The following is a 19,798-nucleotide window of genomic DNA, read 5'->3' as shown; positions in this document are numbered from 1 at the left end:
GGTATACAACCATTTTCCAGCAGATATATTGCCTGCAGTGGGTGCTACATTGCCCAGCACCCGCTCATTTAGGTTTCATACGCGCCCATGCATGGGTGCAGGAGGCAGGGGGAGGAAAACAAAGTGTAATTCTCTTGGTTGGAAAACACATCGATATCCCAGCGAGGGACCACGTAAAGATTTGCGTCTGGGCGAGTGTGCCAGGCAGCTCTCCAGCTTGCTGTCTAATTTTCCTGCCTCTTAAAATCGCAGGCAACCTGTGCAGCTCATCTCTCCGGATGTGTGTCCACATCGCAGATGACTCTTTCACCCGTCCTCTCTGCCAGCAGACAAAATCGAGGGAACTAATTTCCTGGCTCGGACACTCCATCATTTCCCCCATTTCTCCAAGCAATTAATTCTGAGCTCTTCCCGAGCAAATTTATACATCACTCCCTCCTCTTCCTGCTGCATGCTCCAGCCTGTAGCTAACACTGCATCCTCGGAGACTGCGGGTACCAAAGAGCGTATTATCTTCCCAGAGAGCAAACTCCTGTTTTCCTGGTCCCTCCCTGCGGATTTGCATGTCGGTGTGAAGAGACTGGCAGGCTGCTGTTTGCTGTCAGAGGTCCTATGGATATGTTTAGGGGCTGCAATTCCTCATGGGATAGGCAGGGAGAAAATAGACATCAGGAGGTGGAAAATTAGAGATAGGCAGGACAGAAAACAGCTTTTTGAGGCCTCAGGAATTCCTAGCACAGGAATTGTGAATTTTTTTCCAGGACTGATTTCACGTGAAGGCAATAAAATTTAGAAAAAGCTGTTAATCAGGACTTGAGTTCTGGCTTTTTTTTGGCTGGATGTGCGGTGCAGCGTGGTGACCAGGACTCCCACCTCCAGTGGTAGCCCAGTGCCCGTGGCTGCTGAGATGCCAAACTCTGGACACAGGTTAGCTGGGTTATAGTCTTTACATGTGATTTCAAGGCCATTTAAGGAACTGTGAGGGTTTTAAGGGGTGGCTGAGCTCTAGTGAAGCTACGAATTAGAGATTACTTTGTCTTTTGGTGTGTTTTATTGGGAAATGGTTGCTCTGCACCACGTGGAAGTGAGGCATTTTGCCGAGGCTGTTTTATGTTTAACCTCCACCTCAGGGATGGTCTTTACTACAATAAATACACATGGAGACGTTATTTGTTTCCTTATAGTAAGATCCAACCCTCACACACACCCCATGGTTTCGTTCTGCAAATATTTGATGGTGCAAATTTCCTGGTAGGCAACACCAACATGACGCAGCAGAGCATTCGTTAGGGGCAAATTGCCATTTCAGAGTCAGGTTTAGCTAAAGGCTTATTTTTTAACTAGACTTGGCCTTTTGAGGTGAAAGGAGCTGTGGGATTTATGTACCAGGTCCAGCAACCTCATCATTAATGACCAAGATTTTTGCATGACATTTTTGGTGTCTCATTTGCATTTTTGGACATCCTCTGGTTTTTTTTCATGAGCTTGCACAGACAGGCAGAAACTTCCCAGCTAAAAGGATTCTTCATGTTTTCAGGCCCTCCATCTCACCACTTGTTTTCCTCCCATTTATTTCTCAATCTCAGTTTCAGGTGTAGGGGTTTTTTGGGGTAAAGCCTCCTATATGCCTGCAGCACCCTAATTTATTCTGATTTATTCCAGGGCTTGTGAGAAATGCATTACAATGGCAGCAGGACATTCATGAAACAATTTAATGGAGGAGCTGCCTAACTAGAGAAAATAAATGCCTGCAGCTTGGCTTTTGCCTCTGGAAAATTTGAATCGCCCCACCTGAAAAAACACGCATGGTTTGGGCATCCAACCCCACCGCTGGTAAAATCAGGGGCGAGAGGATGCTTGCGGGATGCTTCCTCCCTTCCAGCGGCACCCACCTCTCCGAGTGGTGAGAAAGGATGAATTAATGGATAATTATTTTTACAGGAAGTGACCTGTTTAAACAACATCGCAGGACAGGGTGAGGGAATAGATTTGATTGTAATAAATCAAAATAATAATAATTAAAAAAAGACAAGGGATGGCTAGACAGCGCTTCTAACCATGGAGTCATTTATAAAACCAGGTGGATACACCTAAAACATTAAAATTTGGCTTTCTTACTACAAATTCCCTTCGGCAGGTGTATTTGCTCTCAGTGATGTAAGTACCTGCGCTGCTCTGTAAAAGTGAGTTAGACCCAGGGCTATTGCACAGAAGGCTCTGTCAGTGCTTCTCTTACAAATAGCGATAATAACGCTTACCTCTCTCCCAAGGGCGTCGTGGGGGTTAATTATTTAACATTTGTAAAGCACTTGCAGGGCTGGAGATGAAAGTGGAAAGTATTATTAAGAATAAACTACATTTTATAGGAGGCCTGGTCAGAAAATTGCGTTCGGAGCTGAAATATGCGTTATGAGCAGGGATCCCTGGAGGAGCATCCATCACAACCTGGGAAGCACGGAAAATGAAGTGCTTCAAAGAAATTAATCCTTTCTGCAGTCTTTCACAGCCGGGGCTGCGCCAAGGGGTGCAGGGTAATGCCCCATGCAGCCCCCCTAGCCCCACAAGAGGTGGGTGATGGGGCAGTCCGATAGAAAGAAACGTAAACATTGCAATGAGAAAATAAAGATTTGGGGGAAAAAGCCTTGAGACAGCCAGTTTTTCAAGTCAGGAAGTCGCAGAGGAGTTTTGGAAGAGAAAACTGCAAACTAAAGCACCCTGTGTGCCCAGGGGTGGGTTGTTTTTTTCTTTTTTTTTTAATGTGTCCAGGGTCATCTTTCTCCTCCGGCAGGGGTTTGGGGGAGGCAGGGAGCACCCAGGGCAGGCAGGGAGGAGGATGCAGGTGCTGCAGGCAGGGAGGAGGCAGGCAGGTGCCGCAGGCAGGGGAGGAGCACAACTCACCTGGGCGCAGGTGCGGCAGCGGGATCACCGGGGCAGGTAAGGATCTGCTGGCCAGGGCCGGCGTGAGGAGGGGGCTTCGTGTTGAGAAGGGGCTGGGGAGGAGGGTGGAAAGTCACCCCGAGACGTGGGACTCACCCCATATAGCTGGGAGGGGAAGGGACCCCAGCTGCCTGACATTTGGGTGGGTAGGGGTGGGGGGACCCCTAAATTTGGCATCTGAACTAGCCCCATAGGGAGGGAGGAGAGCGGTTGGGGTGGGCGAGCCTGGACCCACTCCCCTTGGGAAAGCAAATAGAGGGGGACACAGGGGGTGTGGGCTCTGCCCTCCTCAACCCACCTGGGTGTCCCACAGCCCCGGGGGTCCCAGGGGGACAGAGCTGTCCCTGCCAGGCTGGGTTGTGGCGTATGGGGCTTCCCAGCAAATGGGCAGCAACATTTTCCAGTGAGGAAGTTGAAAAATAAACACGGTATGTGTGGCCTGAATGCAGGCAGAGGTGAGAGCGGGGCAGCCTGGAGGCAAACGGACCCCCCTGAACCCCCCGAGCCCCTTGCTGGGCTGCCTGGAAAAAGCCCTCCCCAGCTCCCTGCCCCATTCCCAACCAAATTAAATGCAAAAGCTCTGCCTAACAGCTAGATGGAAATCGCTTCTGCATCCACTGAACCAGAAACTCTCTCCCCACCCTCCTCTCCCCCCGGAATTGTTCAGAAAAGCGTCTTTTAGTGCCCACAAATGTGCGGATTAAGAGGAAAACCAGAGTCCAGGGGACTGCCCTGCTCAAGGGACGGTGCCTCCCTTAGCAGGACACTGCAGGGGAAGGGTTTCTTCCTTCTTCCCACCAGCTTGTCATTAAAAAACTAATAAAATCTTGTTTTTGCAGCACAGGGTGCTATCGCCGAGGTGCAGGGTGCTTGTAGAGGTTTATGTCGGGCAGCCCCAGCTGTCTAATAAACTGAGGGGTGGCTGCGGTACTCAACAGGCTTAGGTTTATGTGTTTAAGGTGAATAACTGGATATATCTGGGATATATGGGAATGGAAATGATTTCTTTAGTAGCTTGTCTTGGATGGTTTTCTTTGAGGGATGTCAAAGGCAGCTGGGAGGAGCGCTTAGCCCGTGTTGAATTGAGGGGCAATCGGGACAATTTTAGGACGAGCAATCATCTTGTCATTGGAAAATACCGATTTTTGCAGCATTGCTGGCGGTGGTAATGCCAGTTTTGTGTCAGTGCTTGTGAGGTAGTAGGGGTTGGGGCAGTCAGGGCTGTTCCGTCCCCGCAGATCGCGGAGCTGGGGAGGCAGTTTGGTGCAAAGACCTTGGCTCGCTGAGCCCCATGGCAACCACCACCTTTAGAAAGCACTTTAATCTCTTAGGCATCACGCAGAGGCGAAGAAAAATGATTTTTAAGATGGTAACACGCATTTCCCAAAACAGATCATATTTAAAGTCAGACTTGGTTGCCTTAAAACCACAAATAAACAAACACAGGTCATAAAGAGAAGCAGAAGGATGACGAAGCACCCGCTCCGAGCCCCTGTAATTAAGATGGCTTTGGCTAATTTGTTTTATTCCTCAGCTTTCTCTGCTGGGCTGTAACTCAGGGCTCCTTCTTGCTGCTTCCCAGATGGTGGGGCTCAGCACAGGGGTAGGGATGGAGAGTCCAAAGCAGGGTCTTGTAAAACAGAAGGCAAAAAGAGGCAGTGTAAGGAAGAGCAGTAGCAGGCAGAGGAATAGAACCTCTCCATCACCAGCTCTTTGGTCTCTCTCCCAGTGTCTCTCTTCAGGTGGGTCCATTGTGTCTATTAAATGGACCTCAGGGCCAGAATCCTGAATTTGAAGCTTTCATCCCAGTTTTAACCTCCTCGTTGAATTTTCCCATCACAGCGGGCCTTTATTTTCGCCTTAGCTCGGTCTGTCTCATGTGTACAAGCTCCTGCAGCACCTGATGGTCCGGAATATCTGAATTCCCCGGCAACTGAGCCTAATACGTTGCAAAGATGATGATAATTTTTAACCTAAGTCTAAAACCCCTAAGGATCCTTTAGAGGCAGAAAAGTTGCTTCCCTGTTTTTGCAGAGGCAGCCGGGCTCACGAGTATTAGTAACAAGTAACGTGATTGCTCAGTGTCACTGTTAATGCTCCGCGGTGCAGATGGAGGCAGAGATAGAAGAAAAACCGATGATAATGGGATGAAATGGTTCAGAGTGGGGTTTTAGTCTGACATTAATGCATTAGGGATCCAACTCCTCAGGGAGCTAATGGAAGTGCTGCTATGATTAGAAGTGCCTCTGCAGACAAATAAGACACTGCTGGTAATGGAGTGAGGCAGCACAGGCAGGCAGCGGGCAACAGGAGAGCTTATATTTGTAGGAGATGCCTCTCCCGACATCTCTTGGGTGTCTCCTTTGCCATCTTTCTGTCTGCAGAGCCACAGTTATCTCGCCTCCATGTCACCTCCTGCAGTGGACCCTTCCCTCCCGGGCGGAGTGTTTGGGCTGTGGGGTTATGTTATATTCAGAGATGCACACGGAGGACACACCGGGTGGGAAATGGGCTGATGGAGGATGATTTTTCGGCCAAAGCACCTCCGCTGCTGTCAGTCTGTAGGGTTTGACACTCTCCTGCAGTCTCAGATTCAGCATTATTTCCAGATATGCACCTCAGTGGCATTCCCCAGCTCAGCCTGAGCTCAGCCTTTTTTGTTTTTTTTCTTTTTCACAAGTCAAGACATTTCTCTTCTTCACTGAGTCAGCCTTACCCCAGGGACTGTCCCTGTCACCCACAGACCCTCCGAGAGCCAGGCAGCAGGTCCCACAGTGAGCAAACCAGCTCTGGTGTGTCTGAACTGCCTGATTTGCAGAGGTCGAAGGGCAAAGTTAATTGCAGGGGTGATGGCTGTGAGCTGTTTCCAGTGGCGAACTTTAGACTGTAATTTCCAAGCTGGGGAAAATGGAGGTGATGCCCTGACTGAGACGTTATTGATGCACTAATAAAACCTTTAAAAAAACCCACAAACCTCGGTAAAGCAAATGAGACCTTTGGAAAACTCAAAGGGCCCAGGGTTTGACTGAGAAGAGATTATCTGTGGCTCCCAGGGTAGGGTGAAAGGAGGAGGAGAAAGCCTAGCTGGACTCCTCGCCATCCTCCCTGCTGCTCTGGAGCCCTCCCTGGGTGGTTGGGCGCATTAGCTATAAACCAAGAAGAAACCAGCTCCTTTGGGAGGTGATAAGAGCAGATGAAACAGTAAATCATTAAGCCGGTGCAGCGCACGATATTGTGATAAACAGGGGGCAAAGTGTGTTAATTACAAGCCAGTGGGGACGCGGGTGCGTTATCGAACACGCAGGTTCGATGAGGAGGGAACAGGGCAAGTCAACGCTTTGCAGAGATGCCCTGTAATTGTGGCTGTTGCTACCAACCCCAAAGTCAGCTGGACCTTCAGCTTTTTCTTTTCCCCAATATCCTTGATTGCAGGCAAAGCCTCGCTGCATTTGGAGCTGTAGGGATAAACGAGAGCCGTTTGCTCCAGGGCGCTCACAGCTGAAAACATAATTGTGTTGGTTCTCTTTTTCCCCTGTGCTCACCTTTTGCATGTTTTCAGAGGAGGAAGAGAAGCAGGAGAAATAGTTTTGCTGGTCACGCGTCCCAGATAAGCCACCCTGCTTCCTGCTAGCGAGCAATCGAGCGGCTACAGATGGCAGCAACCCCAAAACAGTCCCCATCGCCCTGCCGAGCTCACCCCGTCTCACGTGAGTGCTCTAAGGTGGACGTGCTGGCCAGCCGGGTTGTGCGCACTCCATTTAGCTGACCTCTAAGCTTCCCTGCTTTAATTGATCGGTGTATCCTTTAGGTCATCCCAATTTGACTGCATCGATCTCATGGGAAACCATCAGGTCCCATTAAATATCTGCCTTTAAAATATAACTGCTGGAGCTCGTTCATGGAGTTATATATTAGACATATATATAGCTGTGGTAATGTTATAATTATGGCATTAATATGGCCCAAATCAGTTGCAGTACTTCTTGTGGTATTCTGCGATCGGTTTAGTTCTGCTTTCGGTCATTATCCTGGTGTTATACCATCGCATGTATGTGATGCGATTCTCTCCTCACCCAGAAAATACAGATTTTTCAGCCATCTCCCTGGCTCAGGTGTGCCGCTCCCTTAATCACAGGGATACAGGTGGATGCTCTGATTCCCTGGTTGTCTCTTTCAAAGGACTAAAGAGACTATTGTGTTAACCCACTGGACTGTGCTAGCAGTGCTGGTAAACGGAGTCTTGCTTTGATTTTGTGTTTAATTACCCAACGCACCCACTGTCAATAAATCTCTCCTTTTAAGTCATGAAATAAGGCAGAGCCTTGCAGTGCTGCTAACAGCTTCCTGCAAAGCTGCTAGCCAATACGGTAGAAAATAGTATTTCCATGCATGGCTTTGCCACTCGTGGATTAAATCCCTTCTTAAATTTGTTTGCGTGAAACCCACCGTGATAGCTCAGAGGTATTTGGGGAAGGCAGGACTGCGGGAACAGCCTGGGGTGAGCTGCAAGGACATCAGCTCTGTCTGCTGCTGTGTATAGCTGTGTGCACCCGGGTGGTGTTTGCACGAGGAGGCAATGTTTGCTTACCTCGAGGTGTTGGATTAGCCGGTTTGGTTAAACCAGTTCAAATCAGGTAGGTCAGCTACAGAGCTTTAGCAGGTCTGACCTAACCTGGTGGATTTTCCTGCCCGGGGACAACTGCCTCTAGGAGATGGTATCTGCACACAGCCAAGCTCCGGGGGCACGGACTTCAAGGACGAAACAAGGTGTCCCTGGGACAAACTGACCTGAAATCAGATATTAATAAAGCCAAAGCAACTGTTCTTCCCTCTCAAAGGCTGGCAGGAGCAAGCCGTGTTCAACCTCATGCCCACATTATCCTTTATGCAGAAGGCAGGCAACAGCAGAGTAAGAGCATTTTTTAGCGAGTGGGGACTGAAGCCCAAAATGCAGCTGGGGAGGGTGGTTTAAGGATAACCGGGTCGTGGGCATCTGGGATGGGGATGCCAGGTCCAGCCCAAACTACACAGCCTCATGCGATGTGGACGGACGGCATCCATGCCACAAGAGAGCTGGTTTCTGCCCGATGTTAAGCACAGCTCGACGTGGAGAGGAGCATTACTAAATGGAGAAGGAAGTCCTGGGCACCGGCAGTGCAGCCTTTGCGATCAATTAAAAAAATCCTAATTGACCAGCCTGACACAACCGACCTGTGATCGCACCAAGGCAGGCCCCCGAACATATGCTCAAGCCCACATGAAAGAGCTAATCATTTCTCCACCTAATTAAGCAAACCAGCAAATGGCAAACAGGAGCTGGCTGAGTTTTAATTGCTGTAATTCTCCTAGGAAACGGGTCCCCCTGCTCTCCTACAAACTGTGTACACGTGCACTCTGGTACGAAGGGGCACGGAGGCTCGAGCAGCTCGGCTGGGATCCCCGGGCTCTGCGCGATGCAAATCCCGGCTTAGTGATGCTCCAGAGAGAGGAGAAGGGATGGAAGCAGGAGGTGATGCGGGGAGTGAGTTGATGTCTTTACCCAGAACTAAAATGTTTTGTTTCCAGCAGCTTTTGGGGTATTTTTGAAGCTACGTTTTTAACAAAATGTTTTGGCTTTGCGAAATAGATGTGGAGTGTGGGTTTTTTTCCCCCTCCATGGGCTGGAAAAATTCCATGAATTTAAAAAATGTTTGGACATAGCACACCATTTCTGTGGCTGTTCAAGGAGCTAAAGAAACCCACTGATGTTTACCCCCAGACCTTACTGTTTTCCCTGGGTATTGTCTCTCCTGCCTGGCCCCGAAAAGCCCACCCTGCCCTGATCTGCAGTGGATGCCGTTGCTCATACTGTCAGAAGAGTAGGAAAAGCAGGAGCTACTGCTGGGAAGGATCCCAGGGGATGCAAGGTTCAGGCTGGGATGTGTCAGAGAGTGTGGAGATACAGGGCCTCTGCTAAACTAGTCTGGGCGCTGGATTTTTTTGACATTTCCTCGTCTTGGGGCAAGGACCTCAAAGAAGTCCCAGATGTTCCCACCTCTCCCCCTTGGAGGATTTCCCAGTGCTCCTTCCTCTTACCATGTGTTTGGTCAAGCTTTTTCCAGTCCTCCATGAAAGGTAAATCCTGTTTTTTTCCAGCGTTATGTCAAATAACTGGTGTGAGTTGTTTAATGACATTGTTTTTCTTTGCCTTGTAGCCAGAGGAGGTTGCCAGGATGGCGAACTTCAAGGGTCACGCGCTTCCAGGCAGTTTCTTCCTGCTTTTTGGGCTCTGGTGGTCTGTGAAATACCCGCTGCAGTATCTCAGCCAGAAAGTAACTAAGAAATCCCACAGGATTTATTGTTTTCAGCGTGTGGATGCCATCGAAGGGGGAATCAAAATCATCTTTGCTCTAATAGGTAAGGGTCATATTTTACTAGTTACGCTGGGAACTTCTGAGTCTGTAGTGATGACTGTACTGGAGCCCTTACTCCAGAAAGACTGGTCCAGACGTGGAAGGATGCATCCTTGATGTTCATCTTGTCTTGAGTTTGATGTGAAAAGACCAAGTCTCGTATTCCTTCCCAAAGCTGAGCTCCCGTTAATACAGGCAGGCCTGATTTTTATGTCCTAATCCAAGCCCATCAGCTCTTGCTCCAGAACCCCCCCACAGCAATGAGTAGCATCAACCATCATTGCATATAAACCATCAGAGACGGCATGCTCTTGCGTGTCCGTGCAGGGATGCTGGCAGAGCAGTTCGTCCCGGACGGTCCACACTTGTACCTCTACAGTGGGGAAAACCGCGACTGGGTGAAGCTGATGAACTGGCAGCACACCACCATGTACCTCTTCTACGGCCTCTCTGGGGTGGTGGACGTCTTCACCTACATCTCCCAGGCGGTGCCGCAGGGTCTGGATCGCCTCATGCTGTCCGTGGCTGTGTTTGTCGAAGGTCAGTAGAAGGTGGTGCTTCATTTGGGGAGGGTGAGTCAGGGAGGGACCAAAATTTGCCAGACTGAGATATCGCTCTGAACGTCCCTGAAGTAGGACACACTGTAGGTGATATATTATCAAAGGGAGGTCTGTAGCATGATGGGAAATACGGGCATTGGTAGGTCCTGACTTTGCCTGGTTTGGGATTTCTGGGGTGACAGCGGTACAAAGCAGCAGGCTGAGTTTCCTCGTTATGATAAATGGCTGGTGGATGCTGCATTTATCTTACATCTACAGAGCTGTCCGCGTGCCCCGCGTCATCCCCCTCGCCCCCCTGAGAGCCATTAATTGCACTGCAGGCACCATCATCCTCATCTGCTTGCGTCGCACGTGGCAAATTCAAGTGACTTATTCCAGCTTCAGCACATCATGAATATCATATTGTCTTCAGGCTGTCTTGCAAGTCGCAAGCCAGGATTTCAGGCCCCTCTTGGATCACACAGGGAAAAGACACTAGGAAATGAAGGTCTTGCTTATCTAAAAAACTCCTTAATGAAGGCACATGTCTCTTATTTTCCCTTCCCTGATCCCAGTGGGTTTTGAAGCAGCAGCAGGGACAGCTCAACAGGCACGGTTTGGCATCTAAGAAAAGGAAATCTGTCATTTCCAGCTCCCAGGAAAATGGTAAAGTTTAGCAATAGAAAAGCAGGACACAGCAGGAACCTGGCTACAAGGGGATGGTGATCTGAAGAGGTGATGGCACCAACACAGGAAGAAAACCACCCTTCTTTTGTCCTCTGTCTTTGGTCCCCATCTTGCTCAGATCCTCCTGCCCCAAAGTTGGGCATCTCATCCCTCCAGGATGGTGGGATGCCAGGAGACCTGGAGGGATGCTGCTATGTGGCCTGTTTTTGTGGTGACCTGTCCCAATTCACCAACCGGGCAGGTGGTTTACTCTACTGGGGCTCTGTGGTCATGGTTGGTGTTACTGCTCTAAGGGTGGTACGTATTTTGGCAGGTTGTCTCTTTTATTACCATGTCCTTCACCGCCCTATGCTGGATCAGCATATCCACTCCCTGCTGCTCATCGCCGTCTTTTCAGGGGCCTGCAGCGTCATGCTGGAGGTCTTCCTCCGCGACAACATTGTCCTGGAGATGTTCAGAGCCGGTGTCACCATCGTCCAGGGAACGTGGTTCTGGCAGGTCAGTTCTGCCTTCTCTTGCAGAGCAGAGCACCGAGGCAGGAGAGCAATGGGAAAAGAGAAGAAGCTGTACATCACGTATCAATCGCGCGTCTCTGAAGGATAATTTTGCCAGGCCCACTTCATAAATAGCTCATAACCCAGAATGAAAATTTACTTATCACAGGTCATCTCTGATGACTGCTCCTGCTGAAATAGCTGTTTGTCTTGGCTTATTGCTTCTCTGGGGGGAACAGCAAAAGTGAGCACTCGCAGTGAGCGAGCAACATTTTACAGTATCTAACAACCAAGTACTAATTGCTTAATGTGTCTAATGCACCCTGCAGCACTCCCTCTGGTTTAGTGGAAAGATGCAAACCCCACCAAGCAATAAAATGGCTGAGTAAAAATACGACCAGCTGCTTTCTTTGGTAGTAGTCGGAGAAGCAAAGAAATCAGCTGGAGATAACCGCTCCCCAAACTAGGCTGCTGGAAAGAAATGTGAGTTCCCCTCCTCTTTCCCAGCCCCAGGGTTGCTGCGTTAACTCGAACTCAAATTCAGAGATTAAAAACTGTGCTGAGCTTGTAAAATACTAAATTTGGAGTTTTTAAAGGATGGTTAGGAGTCTGCAATGCAGAGGGACAAATGTATCTGGCTATTGTATGGAAAAAGAGAGACTGCGAGGGCAGACCTGCTTTGTGCGGCCTCTAATTGCAAGGCTGGACTTTACTGAGGCCAGCACTGTCTCAGCAAAATCCACTGTCCTGGTCAGAGCTCACAGTCCCTCAGTCACCCTGTGGACCACGGTGATAACCAAGATGGACAGAGGGGTGCTGGAAGGCTTCAGGACAATGATTTTTTTTCTCCCAAGGTAATAAATTTCTTGTTCCACCCAGATCGGGGTCGTGCTGTTCCAGCCGTGGGGAGGTCCAATGTGGGATGAGAATGACCACAGCAACATCATGTTCCTCACCATGTGCTTCTTCTGGCACTGGGCAGCCGCTGTGGCCATCCTGGCTATAAACTACACTCTCGCTTACTGGTACGGCTGGGGCATGAATTTGAGTAGGAGTGGGGTGGGCAGACAGGGACGGGGATGGTTGCAGATGTACTCCAGCCGATTCAGGAGTACAAAGTCACAGCTGAATAAGCAGCCCCTGACTGCTGCAAGTTTTAGAGCACGGTGACAAGCGTACATATTATTTGTCGAGTGCACAGAATGCAAAATAGTGTCAGCAAGAGGCATGGGCATTAAACGTGGAGAAGTCAAATAACCGAGCCCCTGAAGCATCTCCTGAAAGTCACACCGCTTCTTTTTTTTGTTTTTTTTTTTTTTTTTGCACCAAGTGCTGGAAGTCAAACTTTAATTCGATAGAGAAATAAAAGCATTACCAGGACCCCCTGACCCTTTGTCCCCTCCCTTGCAAGGATTTTGAAGTGGTTGACGGTCACTGAATTATTAGAGGTACAACAGCACTATCTGATGGCTAAAACACCACCAGCCCCAGCGTGCTTTTCCAAGGGGATGGGAAGGGGACATTACCCCACTTTCAGGGGTGCTCCTATGGCTTACAAGCCTCTAAGGAATGCTGCGTGGCTTTCTGAGACACGGGCTACAGGAGGGATAGGCCAGTCTATGCGAGCAAAGAGACTTTATACAGGATAAAAAAACCCCAGCCCCCAAACCCCAGTGTTTTAGGACCTCTATAATAGTTTCTCCCCCTCTGTGTATTCATTGCAAGTTCACCTTGCTCCCCTGAGCAGCACTGTTTTGGGGGGTTTGCTAACGGCGATTCACTGCTCGTGTGTTCCAGCTGCGTGCAGAGGTGCGGGCGAGGCAGCGGGGAGCCCTACATCGGGCTCGGAGTGCGGCAGCAAAAGTGTGACACAGGCTCCCGAGCCGCCTTCCTGAATGGATCCGATGAAGAGTGAAGAGGCTGCAATCCCCTTCTCCAAATACATGAAGAATCTGTTTGCTAGAAGAAAAAAATTTTTAAAATCTAATGAAATATTAATGTTTTGGAAGAGCGAAGTGCCACTCCGCTGCTGCTGGGAAGCACGTTGAGCGCACGGGGGGCGGCTGCCCTCCATCCATACCCGAATATCGCTGTCTCTGAAACCAGCCCTGTTTGCAGTGATTTTTAGCAACAAAAATTAAGCGCAGAAATTCAACATGGTGAGATCGCTTCATCCTATGTGTTGCCATGTGTGTTTCCATAGTGATGGAGGGCATCCTTTGGCTGGCTGACTTTTCCAAGAGCCTGGAGGCTTTCACCTGCTGCTCCAGGCTGAGGTCATGTACCTCTGGACTAAGGTATCATCCCAAGGAAGAAGAGTAAAAGAGTGTTGAATGTGAGATTGTGTCAAATTTGCAGCATCACAGCTTGATTGTGTGCAGTACAAATTTTATTAACAAAGCTTTGAACTAAAGAGGGGTTTTGTTAATAGTTTTCATGTTAACATAAAGGCTGAAAGAGTGAATAAATGTGAAAGAAAAATCCTTGCTGAGCTGATATCCTTAAATTTTAGTCTGATAAATTATAGAGTGTGTAATAATAGCTTAGACAAATCCATTCCTCAGACTTGTAAAGCCTGAAGGGTTGTAAGATACATGGCTAAGCAGCAGGGATTCATAAAACGTCCCAGTTTTCCACCGAAAGTAAACCCCTCAGCTGGGGAGGTGAGATGAAACAGGCACATGTTTTGTTTTTAGCCTGCCTTTGCCAGCTAATTTCTTGCAAAAAGTGACTGGAAATGCCACCTCCTAGACAGGAGGAAAATGTGCCAGTAGTGAGTACAGGGATTTAAAAAAAAAAAAAAAAAAAAAAAAAAAAGGATAGATATATATATATATGAAAAATAAACACCAGCACAAGATAAATTGCAACCACTCATGTCTCAAACCCTGGGGCGGGAAGGATGCTCTGCACTGAATCTTCTCATTGCTGCCTGAGAAAAGGGGGGAGGATGGAGGGCAGCTGATTTTTGTGTTCATGACTGAAGAGAAGAGCAGGTACTGGCAGGTCCAGGCATCTGCAACTGTGTGCTCACACCCTGGGAAGGCAAAGCTCATCTTTTACCACCCTTTCCCCTTGTGCAAAGAGATTGTTGCAGATTGAGGGGGCTACAGCCTGGATTTTAGTGCTTATTAACAGCGCTGTAAAGACGAACTGGCTTCCCCTGAATGCCAGCTTTTCTGTATTTCCTCCTCTGAGCCAGTTTATTTTGCAGGGCTGGATATCGGAGGCGCAAACAGGCTCCGTGTGAAGAGAATAAAGCAGCAGAGCAATGCATCTCCATAAATCCATCTGGTAAACGCCGCGCAATTAACTCTCAGGAGTTGCACCCGCTGAACGCGACGAGCACTTTGCAGATACTTTCTTTCTGCCAAGTGGAATAGTTTTTCTAAACCGCACGAATTCCTCTTGCTGCTACGATGAGACACAACCCGGGGAAGAGCATTTTGCAGGCTGCCACCTGCTAATGCACAGAGAAAACCCTATTTGCAGGGTGACAAACCGAGTTACCTTGAGTACTGCAGGACAGACATCAGCTTAATTGAACGGCAAAAAGGCCTTGTGTGGTGCTCTGAATTATTTTCTTTTAGAAGAAAGACCAATCATCACCATTCCCATTAAATAGCCACATGAGGGCAGCACCAGGTGGCAAAGCTGGTGCTGGAGGTGCAGGACCGTGCTCCGCTGGCTCCTTGCAGTCACCTTGCAGCCACCCTCCTCCTTGCTACCCCTAAAAGTCAGAGGTTATTTCCATCCCAGGGCACACAGTTGAAAGCTGACCTTGGTTTTTAAAAGCTTGCTTTTGAAGGTGGGAGAGGGTTGATTTGATTTTTCACGGCTCTCTTTGCTGCTCTTAATCAAGTCACCATCTCCTTCACCTCGAGGTTTTCTCTGTCCCTTGTCGCTACGTGGCCACAAAGCACTTTTCCCCTCTGTAGCACCCCGTGTCTGGAATAGTTTCTGTCTGCCTCATTAACTCCCCGCTCCTACAAACATCCCAGGACTGTCAGTATAGCGCTCGCTAATTTGTTTTCCAACTCTGGAGCACATTCTTTCCCAAGGTATGAAGGTCAGAGAAGGAGGAGAGATACAGCCTGTGATTAAGAAAATACAGGCGATGTTCATTTCCAGATGAGAATCAACAATTTTTGTTTCAGCTAAAAAAACCCCACATTTGTAAATCAGGTACCCAAACAAGGGCCTGAAGGTTGCTGGGTGCGTGGTGAGTGGTCCAGAGATGGCTTATTATATAGCAAGGTACAATCACAAGCCATCCTCACATTTATTTCTTATGTGATAGATACACCAGTCCTAAAGGGAGTACTGCTTTTAACACAACCTTAATATCAAACAGTAGGCCTGGATCATATTTTTCACCATATAAACTGAATTATCAGCTAGTGTCTCTGTACTGGACCCATTGGCCATGCAGCTGGAGTGGACCGGGGGTATATTTGTAGCCACGTCCACAGCTGGCTTTAAAAGGACTGTAATGCCCTGGGTGATGTCTCGGGGGTGTTTTTTGCCTTGTGAAACTGCAGCCTGATGTTGTTGGACGGTGTCTCTCAAGGGTGGGGGCTGCCGGTGTTCCTGGAATAAGTGACCTGCTCTTCGGAGGCAGGAAGGAGCTGCCGATCATCCCAAGGGTAATATCTAACCTCCTCTTATGAAGGGACCCAGACAACACCCCCCAAAAGCAGTCAAATATCTTGGCAGCTGGCTCTTCCTCCAGCTAGAAAGACAAACCTTTCATCAAGAGCTCCAGCACAGCCCGTCCACGAGCCACTCATTCCTCGGGCAGAGATGGGACCTACCGCTGCCACCCTTGATGGCCACATTTATGTAAGGCTGAAATGATGGTGTAGGCAGCAGAACAAGCCCTGCCTATGCTTATACCACCTGCTTCACCTCCTCTGTTGCCTGTTTATGAAAACCGGTGTTAGCATTCGTCATAATAATAATAATAATACTTTGCACTTCCCGAACAACCATCCATCTGCAGTGCTTGAGCTGCTGGCAAACCTTTAATTAGATTGTGCCTCCCACCACCCCCAGGAAGTAGGCAAGCATTATCACATTTTTTCGTTAGCACTGAGGCTGATGATGAACCTTCAGGGAGAGGATGTTGCAGTTACAGCTGAGAAAAAAGAAAAAGAAGGAAAAATATAATAATGAAATTCAGTTCAGGGTTTAGCTTGAGAACATTAGAAGGGCTGGAGTGGGTCGGACACAGCTCTGCTTCCCCCCTTCTCTCCCTGGGAGGTAGAGGAGGGCAGGCGTGTGCTGGCACAATCCCATAATACCCGTCCATGCCTCAGTGGTTTGCAGCTCAGGAACTGTAATGGAGTTGCATCCCTTTGTGCCCGCAGTGATTTTAGCACACACGGTGTGTGAGTGACCCGCTCTGTGACTGGGGGGGGGGTTGCCCATCCTTTCTCCAGGTACCCCCTCATCGAGCTGTTGTTCCCGATCACTTGTCACAGTTTCATTCTCATTTTTATGGTGGGGTTGGTTTAAAAAGTTAGAAACCCCCTTTCCTCAACCATTTCACACACCTATAACTTTTTTCACTGCCTGACTGGCAGGTACTTCAATACGAGTTGCCCTTTTCATAGAAACCTTTCTCTAGGGGCTTTGCTTTTTGCTGGCCCTGGAAAAAGCCACTTTCAGCCTCTGAGCAGATACGTTTCAGCTGGGCCTCGTTTCCTCCCCTCTCCCTCCAGCTGCTGCCCTCCCAACTCGCTTTTTCCCACTTTCTCCAAGGATTTGACTCACCCTGCTTGGAAGCAGCTGTGTGCTCAGCTGCCCTTTGGGGTAATGGTTTGTCGAGCTGGGTGGTTGCAGAAAGGAAAACTGAGCTGCAAAGAGGTCCCTGATGGTCCTGCTGCTCTTTTTGCAGCAAGAAAGGTGTGCTGTTCTCGCTGTGTTATTTTTAGAGGTAGGTCTGTAAGGTAGAGCTCCTATGGGGGTTGTGTTTCTCTCTGTGTTTGGGCTTAAGGCGGCAGCAAGCTCCTGCAGCTTTTGCTTGGGTGAAGCTGCCCGTGTTTGTGGAAGTCCCTTTGCTGCTGTGGGCTTCCCTGATGTTACAGGACCCTTTTGTGACCGTGCTCAGCCCTCTGCAACGTATCTTGGTCCCTGAGCACCGTTGGAGGTGAGCAGCAATGGGCCAGCACCACCACCAGCTTCTTGTTTCCTTCCTTCCTCCTACTTGCTGATACGGAGATAATGGGTATAAAAGAGCTCCTGGCTATGGCTTGGTGGCTTTTATGGCTGTGCTGGAGAACAGCCCATCACCCTGGGGAAGGTTGTGCAGGCTGGTTTGCTTCTGTGCTGTTCCAGCCTTGGGGCTGGGCATGGCTTTATCCTGCGGCCTCGCTTGGGGTTTTTTCGGTTGCACGAGGAGTTACGTGTGTGTGGTTGCAACCCAGAGAAATACTGGGTCGGGGAGGCACTGAGTGGTTGTTAGTGCTCGTGGTTGGAGGCTCAGGCAGTGCTCCTGGGTGGTGCTGAGTGTTTCTGCACCATCAACTCGGTGCTTCGGAGGGAGATGGGGACGCTGGGGTGGCTCGTGGTATTTATTTGCCTTGAGGCACTTGCGTTGCTCATCTCTGCAGGCAGCGAGGTGCTAAGGTTGGGCGTGCAGCCATCCGTGATGTAATGGGCAGTGTCAAGCACCGGATGGGTAAAAACAAATGGAAACAGGCTGCTGTGTCCAGCCAACCCATCTTTTGGAGGAGAGAGGGCCATCGTCCCCTTCCTCTTAGCTGCTGTGGACTGGGAGATGGAGCTCACAAGGGCTCTGCTCTGCCTTGCGAGCTCCTGGCTCAAAACTTCCTGCCTACAGGCACATTTTTTTAAGGCCAGACCCCCCTAAAAGGGTCATCATGTAGCTGGTGGCCCAGTTCAGAGATTTCAGAGCCCTTCCAACAGATCCTGGCCACATCAGGTGATGCTGCAGCCTTGCTCTTCTTGGCTCCTTCCCCAGTCATCCAAAAAACCCAACACAATAACTGAATATACGTGGTTGCCATGGGAACGGGAACTGGCTGCTCATCCTGTTTTTTGTGGCAAACTCCGGGAGACTTTTTTTTTTTTTTTTAATAGCAGACACGAGGTGTCCCAGGTTGTGAAAGCCAGTTGACTCAGTGCGCTTTGAACTGGCCCGCAGGATGTTCGGCTCTAAACATCCTGTCTAAGGGCCACCTCCCCATTGTGTCTTCTCTCTTTATCTGCCTCTTCTGAGTAATAACCGCTCCTTGCTGCCACATCTGGAGAGGGAGAAGGACAGGCAGGAGTTGCAGGTAAAATCTTCTACCTGTAGAGAGAAATACGTTGGCGGGCAGCTGTGCTGCGGGGTGGACGTGGCTGCTTGAGCTTGGGAGGAAGGGATATGGGGAGTCCATCTCTGCAAGGCAAGGATTTAGCATGATGATGGCCACTGATGAGGTTGGTGGAAGTGGTTCTGATGGAGACAGACTCCTAGTAATCGTGGGCTATGGCCGGGTTTCTTTGTCTTTAGGTCTTTTTTGGGGGGTTATCAGGTTTTGGAGGTGCATCCTATTTGTAGATGGATAGGGGGTTTGTGCCTCTTCTGTTGGGTGAGGGCTGTTGGCACAAGAGATATATGCCTGGGCAGCAAGGATGGAGGAGGACCCACAAAGAGAAGACCCTCCAAACGATGTTGTCTGCCAGGCTGATGGTTGCACCCATGGGTGCTTGTAGGGGATAATCCTGTGCCCACATGGACAGCATTAATTCCCCCACGTTAGCTGGAGCAAGTTCCCATATGAGGCCAAAATCATTGATGGTGACAGACCTGGAGCTGCACCGACTGGAAAATTGGGCAGAAATGCCATCCTTCCCGAGCGAGCGGTCAGTGCGAGGCACCATGAGGAGAGCAGGCAGCTCCCGTATGGCGATTAAGCAAAAGCATCATAGCCTGGAAGCTGCACAGGGAGAAGGGCAGCTCAAGTAATAACTTCTGACTGCAGCCGTATTTCAGGTCCTCTGACAGACAAACTAGCTCGCAGGAAAAATAAATAACCTGGGTGCCTCTCCTCAACCGGTGTTCTTTTCCCTGGCTGCAGCTCACTTGGAGCTTAATCAGCTTTTATGTGAGTGTGGACTCAAATGCCAGGGCTGGGGGAAGCCAGCGGGTGAGAGGTATCAGGTTTGGGCTTGGGGGGCTGGTCGAGGGGCTGTGTGGATGTGGGGTGCCTTGTTTTTCTGTGCCTCAAATACGTGAGCTGTGCAAGTGGACCGTTGCTTGGAAACATGGCTGGTTTCTCTGCAAAATTGTAGCTGTTTTATAAAAGAAGGTGTTGGTTTTGGTTTTTGGTTGTTTGTTTTTTTTTTTTTTTGGGGGGGGGGGGGGGCTACATCCAAGCTTCTGCTTGACCAAAAGGTTTGGGGCACCTTTGTTAAATAAGAGATGCCCCAGAATACGTGGTGGCTGCTGAAGAGCTGTGGCCGGTGGTGGGAAGCAAAGGGGACCTGTGGCAACTACCAAAAGATTTGCTGAATGGGGCTGCTGAGAGGTTACAAAGCAGAAGGGTCCCCGGCACAGTAAAGAAGAGTGAGGCTACTCTGCTGAGGAGAGGGATAGGCGGGGCAGGAGATCCCAGGGACAGGTCTGAAACAGAGTGGTTTGGGGTCTGCTGGTAACTAAGGCAAAGGGGGGATGCCTGGAGGATGTGATAAATCCCTGGGTTAAAGCTGGGTGCTGGTGTGGCTTGGAGCAGCCTCTCAT

General features: G+C 49.4%; 1 protein-coding gene across 3 annotated transcripts; it reads left to right on the top strand.

The window, feature by feature from the left end:
• The first annotated feature begins 2,866 nt into the window (after positions 1-2,866).
• Positions 2,867-13,532, top strand: LOC141933722 (transmembrane protein 45B-like). 3 transcript variants are annotated; one of them, XM_074848674.1, is made up of 6 exons: positions 2,867-2,934; positions 9,132-9,333; positions 9,657-9,869; positions 10,869-11,053; positions 11,929-12,074; positions 12,847-13,532. In XM_074848674.1, exons 2-6 carry the CDS (start codon positions 9,150-9,152, stop codon positions 12,962-12,964), a joined length of 846 nt encoding a protein of 281 aa, XP_074704775.1. In that variant the 5' UTR covers positions 2,867-2,934; positions 9,132-9,149; the 3' UTR covers positions 12,965-13,532. The 3 variants fall into 3 exon arrangements, with proteins under 3 accessions (XP_074704775.1, XP_074704774.1, XP_074704776.1); XM_074848673.1 differs by lacking the exon at positions 2,867-2,934 and adding an exon at positions 6,510-6,644; XM_074848675.1 differs by lacking the exon at positions 2,867-2,934 and adding an exon at positions 8,786-9,051.
• The last annotated feature ends 6,266 nt before the right edge of the window (positions 13,533-19,798 follow it).

The sequence above is a fragment of the Strix aluco genome, chromosome 23, assembly GCF_031877795.1.
Source record: "Strix aluco isolate bStrAlu1 chromosome 23, bStrAlu1.hap1, whole genome shotgun sequence".
Classification (NCBI taxonomy): Eukaryota; Metazoa; Chordata; class Aves; order Strigiformes; family Strigidae; genus Strix; species Strix aluco.
The sequence above is the reverse complement of the archived record's forward strand: the minus strand, read 5'-3'. Positions and strand labels throughout refer to the sequence as shown.